Source organism: Thunnus maccoyii, chromosome 9 (assembly GCF_910596095.1).
Source record: "Thunnus maccoyii chromosome 9, fThuMac1.1, whole genome shotgun sequence".
Classification (NCBI taxonomy): domain Eukaryota; kingdom Metazoa; phylum Chordata; class Actinopteri; order Scombriformes; family Scombridae; genus Thunnus; species Thunnus maccoyii.
In genome coordinates this window covers 10,738,004-10,745,134 of record NC_056541.1, presented here as the reverse complement: position 1 = coordinate 10,745,134, position 7,131 = coordinate 10,738,004, and the positions used below count along the sequence as shown (strand labels likewise).

The following is a 7,131-nucleotide window of genomic DNA, read 5'->3' as shown; positions in this document are numbered from 1 at the left end:
CTTGATTCGACATTGAACTAAGAAGTCAGCAAAAGCCTTAAACCTCAACTAAAACTGAAACGTTGCTTTGAAGAAGGTAGCGATGCTTAAACTGGTTCTTGGCCTCCTTGCTGACAGCAGTACAGCCAAACTGGGAGTTAAGCCTACAGAGACTCTTTCATGGCAGCGTGAAACAAAGCTTAACCCCTTTTCACCGGTGGTTCAACACCGCTGCACCACTTATCTACAACCCATAGCCTGCTCCAGGCTATGCAACTATCTGAACCTTGCTGGTGGCTCAACACTGCAGCTAACTACAGCTCAAACAACACAAACTCGTTCCTACCGAGACACCAGCTGCAATGAAACTTGTCAACATTAAGGCAGAACATGGTTTTGTGACCAAGGGCTGATGTCAAATAATGTTAAAATTGAAAACGTTTTCTCTAGAGAAGCTGAGTTAGCTTTCCCTGAGCATTAGCGTTAGCTTCGAGTTACACACTTCAAGCCACTATTTCTAAACAATTCTCTTTATTTTATTTTTATTATCATTTAAAGGCCTTTTTTAAAATTTTTTATTATCTTATACTTCATCATGTAATCTTAAGACATTTAGCTATTAATAAATGTCTTCATTTATCCTAAGAAGTTGTTGTTGTTTCTTTGGGAGAGCAGAGTAAACAGAGGTCATGGCTTTGAAAAGAACTTACGGTTTTGAGACTGATTAATTGATCAAATTGAGAAATGAATTCAGGGTTCAGGGGATCATCCACTCCACAACCAGCTCCAGTGTGTCCACAGGAGTCCCCAGCACAGAACCGGCCTTTCTGATCAGTTTGTTCAGTTTATTAGTGTTTCTTGTTCTGATGCTGCTGCCCCAGCAGACAGCAGCACAGAAGATTGCACTCGCCACAACAGACTGGTAGAAGATTTGCAACATCTTACTGCACACATTAAAGGACCTAAGCTTCCTCAAGAAGTAGAGTCCGCTCCGTCCTTTCCTGCAGACAGCCTCTGTGTTGCATCTCCAGTCCAGTCTGTTGTCGAGGTGGACTCCAAGGTATCTGTATCTCTCCACCACCTTCACCTCCTCTCCAAGAATGGAAATAATGTTTATCCTTGCCCTGGTCCTCCTAAAATCCACGACTATCTCCTTGGTCTTGACCACAACAAATCCTAAAGCTATAAATAAATTATGTGAGCTTTTAGGCCATTGACTCCTTAAGAAACAACACATAATTTTTGTATTTTGTATTTTGAATGTCCCTCTAGTTATAGTGATGAACTGCACAGGTCTATAGGTCAACATGTAAAGCTGCTATTTTATATATATAATAATATAATAAAAATCTAAACTTTTTTCTCTATGGGATCTTAATTTGTTCTTGACTGAGAGTTGGGTCCCAATTGTATCTGTAGCCTCTAATTTCTTCCTGTGCATCTTTGCTATTTATTTTAAGTGATTGTGTAAGTTCCTAGCTTATTGCACACTTTTAAGAACTGCTACTGTGTAGTTTTAGGCCCACTCGATCACTTTCTTCTTTTTAATGTTTTTTTTTTTTTTTTTTTTTTTAACTTTGTGCACAATTCTGCAAATACATTTTTTGTCTTCTTTTTGTCTTCTGGATACTTATCTATGTGGTGAACCAGATTGGGAAGTAACAATTATACCTTCTAAACTTAAATTATAAATTGCAAGTATTTGTAGTAGTAGTTTGCATAATGAATAATTTGAGCTGTGGTGAAAGAAGTATTCAGATCCTTTACTTAAGTACAAGTACTAACACAACAATGTAAAAAATATTCCATTACAAGTAAAAGTCCTGCATGAAAAATCATCCTTAAGTAAAAGTACAGAAGGATTATTCACAAACAATTGTCTAGTCCCTGTTACAGTTATATTATTCTATATGATACTGTTAGATTGTTCATACTGTAGCATCGATGTGTAAACAGGATTTTACTGTTGTAGCTGCTGGAGGTGGAGCTAGTTTGAACTTTATATACAGCTGGTTTAGTCTAGTGGTTCCCAACCTTGGGGATGGGCCTCTTTAGAGGGTCACAAGATAAATCTGAGGGGTTGTGAGATGATTAATGGGAGAGGAAAGAAGAAAAAAACAAAGTTCTGGTACACAATACAAAACTGTGGAAACACTGAGAACAGAACTTTTGGAATTTAAAAGAAATTATTTTCTTTGTTTTGTGAAATTTTGGATAATTTTACCTCTTTGGGCAACGAGCAGTTATTGAAATGAAACCATGATGAATGAATCCATCCATTTTCTGACTGGGTCAGATGGCTACAGATGTCGTCCAGCTTCTCCTGGGGGATCCAAAGGCGTTCCCAGGCCAGAAGATATAGTATGTAATCCCTCCAGCGCATTCTGGGTCATACCGTTAAATGGTATGATGAAACACTGTCAAACAAAAATAACATTGCCAACCCTGAAAAGCAAGCAGAAGACTGGTCGAGGGAGGTTGACATGTCCGACCTCCACAGGAAATGTAAGGCCTATATATACCAGCATGGCCACCCCCTAAGCCCCTCTCCTGAGACTGATATGGCTGCTAGCATTGTATGAGGTGCCATTAACATCTGTGCAGGGCCTGGATAGACACAGGTTGGTTGGGAGAAGTATAATTAATGTATTGAGGAATTGATGAATGCACTGACTGTAAAACAAACTTTTCCAAAAATGGAAGATTGCAACTGTTTCAAAGAAATACTGCTGCTAATAGAAATATGAATGATGCAGTGAAAAAAGAAAAAAAGAAAAGAAAAAAAGGTAAGTTTGATAAAACCTGATGGCATTGGAGTCAATGAATGAGAGATGTTATACAGTCAAATGTGAAGATGTAGCTGTTTCAGTATTGTATTCATTAATTTTAGTTGGTGTACATTTGTCCACAGGAGTTTCAGTTTAATGGTTTGTCCTGATTTGAGATGAACTTTAAAAATGCAGCATGTGATTCTTCACTTATGTGGGTTCAGATGGTTTTGTTTCATTCAAATTTTTCCGGGCCTTCTTGTATGCTAAAATCATAAAACAGTGATGTCAGTCACTCTCAAATGTAAATTTTGACTTCTTTTTTCTTTCCTCAAAATTTTATTTCTTAAATAGTGTAAAAAACAGCAGTAAAAAAACAGCCATTCATTATACTTAAGAGATAAAAAGTAAGAAATTTAAAAAATAAATGACAACTTAACATCAACCATCACAATGGTAAACTGATTTGTTGCTAATCATGAAACATCTGCCCTGTACCCGAGGAGACAGAGCTGAGGACTCGAACGCTGTGTGGAACCCAACCAATTTCTTAATGAATGTAGAACTTTGTGCCAGAATAGGTAGACAAATGAACACTCCCAGACCATATGTACAAAACATCCAACGTTTATTGTCATTCATTAACTCCATCATATGAAGCCTAGACAGTGTCCAGTAATATCCTTGTCAAACTTTATACTGAATACATTCCCTCCTAACTGCTCTGAAGTGTTTGCCCACATTTGATAATATCATTAATAATTTCTTATCATCAATATTACAACCAAGATCCCTTTACCAGATCCTCTGAACATTGCTACTTGTATCACCAAGTGCAAATGCAATACCGTTAACTGGAAATATTTTCAAGTTTCCATTGTCTCCAAGGTTGCATTTCTCCATTAAATTAAAAAAATAAATAAATCAGTGTTTCTATTTCCTCCTTTTGGTTGCAGTTGTTTCCATTATGTCATCCTTTTGCCTATTTTTATTTAAGGGTTAAACAAGAGAGAAGCTTGTTTAAAATTTAACATTGCTACCAACCTCTGGATTTTACTCCAAATACTCCTGGAATGGGACAGGAAAGGATTTGACCTTAAAAAGTTTCTTTACTGCTGTGACAGAATATTGATCGGGTGAAAGAGTAGAGCAAGATTCTCCTTCTCGCCGTAGGTATAAACGATGGGTACGCATAAAAAAACATGCATACAACACATAAACTTGCAATTTATGAACACAAAATGTCTGGTGAGAACATGCGCACCTCATGCAGTCTTCAGACCTGGGGCCTGATGCATAAAACTGTGTGAACACAAATAGACAGAAACATGGATTCCTTTCGGTGGATTTATGAAGCTCTGTGTACTTGTGGTTTTGTTTTATAAACCCAAAACATTGTGGAACTAGGTGCATGTGCACAAGCCTCATTTTCACTCCTAGAATTAGCCATCACTGGTTGAAGACATGGCCTTAACTATTTTCATATCATACTGCTGCCTGCTCCAGCAGTATTTAGACCTCTAAATGAAACAAACAGGAAAGAAGAAATTATGTTTCACCAATTGTGTTGTACTGGCAAGGTTCTCCAGCAGCACCAGAACAGCTGCCATTACACGTGAACATTACGAACATTACGGTTTTGCAAAGGTACAGCTTCTAACCTGTGTGGGTTCTCATGTGGACCAACGATACATTAGTAAATCTGAAATCTTTCACACATTTCGCAAGAATATGGCTTCTCATCTGTATGTATTGTTTTGTTTTTTTATCAAGTTTAACAAGTGACCGAATCTTTTCCCACAGGTGTTGCAAAGGTACGGTTTCTCACGTGTGGGTTCTCATGGGGACCAATAACCCATCATTACATCTGAAATCTCTCCCACATATTTGCAAGAATACGGCTTAGCATCTGCGTGGACTGTTAAATGAACGTTCAACGCCGACGTCGAACAGAATCTCTTCCCGCAGGTGTTGCAAAGATAAGGGTTCTCACCTGTGTGGATTGTCAAATGCTTTTTCAATCCTGACCTTTTACAAAATCTCTTCCCACAGGTGTCACAAAAATACGGCTTCTCACCAGTGTGTGTTCTTTTGTGCTTTGTAAAGTTTGACGAGTGACCGAACCTTTTCCCACATGTGTTGCACATGTACGGTTTCTCACCTGTGTGGGTTCTCATGTGGACCATCAAGCCATCATTACATCTGAAATCCTTCCCACATATTTGACAAGAATATGGCTTCTCACCGGTGTGGATTGTTAAATGAGCGCTCAGTGCTGATGCTGAACTGAATCTTTTCTCGCAGGTGTTGCAAACGTACGGCTTCTCGCCTGTGTGTATTCTCTGGTGTCTATCCAATTTGGACTTGTACTGAAAAGTTTTCCCACAAGTGTTACATTTTAAAGACTTTTTCCATTTCCTATTACTGTGAATCTTTAATGTGGTAGAGTTGTATTGACTGTTCATGTGACTGTTGCTGTTATGATGTCTCCTCTGTGGTTTTGTCTCTGTATTTCTAGTTGATCTTGAGTCTCCTTGTTTGCCTCCTTTGTGATCTTGGCTCTCAGCTACATGAGAGTTGTGAGGGAGGAGCTGGTTGTCACTGTTTGGTTCTGGTACCACTAAGCTTTTAATTGACATGCTGACAACATGCTCTTTCTCTGTTGCACTCTCAGTTTCATCAGGACTCAAGTCCAGAGTCTGATCTTCACCGTTGTCACTTTCCTCACAAGTAGGAGTCAACATAAAGGTTTCAGTCTCCTGCTTCAGTACCAGCTGCTCTCCCTCCAGACTGGTGCAGAGTTCCTCCTGTTCCTTTTTAATCTGTGGAGGCTCTGGGTCCTCTTGGTCCAGACTGGAGCTCCTTTCCTGGTTATAGAGCTTCTGGTCAGCGAGAACCTCCTCCTCCTTACAGACATGTTGCTGTGGGAGCTCTGGAGGGACAAAAGGACACAAGAAATAGGTAACTAATGATGATCATAGTGAAACACACATTGAGCAAATAAACAAGAGTCTGTATTTAAATGGAATATTTGTAACTGACACATCAGACTCCCCCAAAAGCTGAAAGAAAACTAATTTCTTCCCCTCAATACTAAGAATTAAATTGACTCCACTAAGAATTAAATTGACTCCAAAATGCACTGCATATTTATCATTCACAGATAACCTCCTGCGTCTCATTTATGTTCATGTCAACCAGCAACAGTGAGTTTTCGGTCTGTTCTGTAGATCTTGAGGTCACCACTGTTTCAGCCCTGCTTCAACCTAGCTCTATTTATTTTTGGTCCCCCCTCCCCCACACCCCCACACTTAGACTTGTCAAATCTTTATAATTATAATCTAGTCTAGATATGACAGGTCTAAAGGTTAGTCGGTGTAATCAGTGAAATTGACATTTTTTAAGTTTTTCACGAATTTGAAACTGTTTAACTGGGTCTCTAGAGTCTTCTTGATAATCTAGTCCAGATTTAACACGTGTACTGGTTTTTGATCTGGACCTGGTCCAACTGTGGTCTGGATGATGAAATATTAGTGAAATCGCCCTCTATTCAGTTTTCATAAGCATTTAAGGTTTTACAAACCTATCCTGTTTAAAATAATTTCTGGTTTCCAAACGATATCCAGCAGTCTGCGCTGACGATCAATCTCTTCTTCGTACTCCACGATAGTTTTTTGAAAAACTCCGAATATTTCTTCAGCAGCAGCAGTTAGTCGTTCATTGATGAACTCTCTCAAACACTGAACTGAAGACATTATCGCTTAATTACACGTTAAACATTTAACTGTGCTGCCACTATGCCGTTACCTTCCAGCTAATTTAATGTATATACCATATAGTCATGATAAATACGCCGGTGAAGGGACTAGCCTCTGTTGTTTACTTCCGCTGGGTGTCACGCTTGCTAAGTTCCGACAGTGGAAGTGAGGTAGCATTTAGTTCCGCTTTAAACTTTTTGCATTTTATTCAGTGCTTTAGTGCAAAATCTCAGTAGCAGGGATGTAATGTTACATCTACTCCGATTCATTTCACAGGGAAATGTGGAACATCTTCTATTCAGCTATATTTAACTTGCTGCCGTGGTTCTAAGTTACTTCACATGACATGATAAATAAACATTGGTGGAATAAGTATCCGCATTATTTATCTCACTAAACGTGACAATGCAACAGTATATAAATACCCCTGTAGTCAAAATGTCAGTACTGAGGTACTATTTGCAAAACACATTTGAAGTCCCATGCCTGTGTCAGTCTTGTATTATTTTTCATGAATCATTAAAGCACACACAGCATTTCTATATGATGCAGCTAGAAGAGGTGGAACTAAATTGCATGAATGGACTAAAAACTGCTCTATTTGTGTCTGAAATATAGTATATGTA

General features: G+C 38.6%; 1 protein-coding gene across 1 annotated transcript; it reads right to left on the bottom strand.

Moving 5' to 3' along the window:
- Positions 1–3,352: 3,352 nt before the first annotated feature.
- Positions 3,353–6,628, bottom strand: LOC121903976 (zinc finger protein 568-like). Its single transcript, XM_042421438.1, has 2 exons — positions 6,331–6,628; positions 3,353–5,679 (listed from the first exon to the last, which is right to left on the bottom strand). Exons 1-2 carry the CDS (start codon positions 6,500–6,502, stop codon positions 4,586–4,588), a joined length of 1,266 nt encoding a protein of 421 aa, XP_042277372.1. The 5' UTR covers positions 6,503–6,628; the 3' UTR covers positions 3,353–4,585.
- Positions 6,629–7,131: the final 503 nt, after the last annotated feature.

Coding starts and splice junctions, on each gene's coding strand:
- LOC121903976 (XM_042421438.1), bottom strand. CDS start 6,502: ATGTCTTCAGTTCAGTGTTTGAGAGAGTTCATCAATGAACGACTAACT. Junction 5,680..6,330: donor AATTATTTTAAACAGGATAG/GTTTGTAAAACC, acceptor TTGTCCCTCCAG/AGCTCCCACAGCAACATGTC.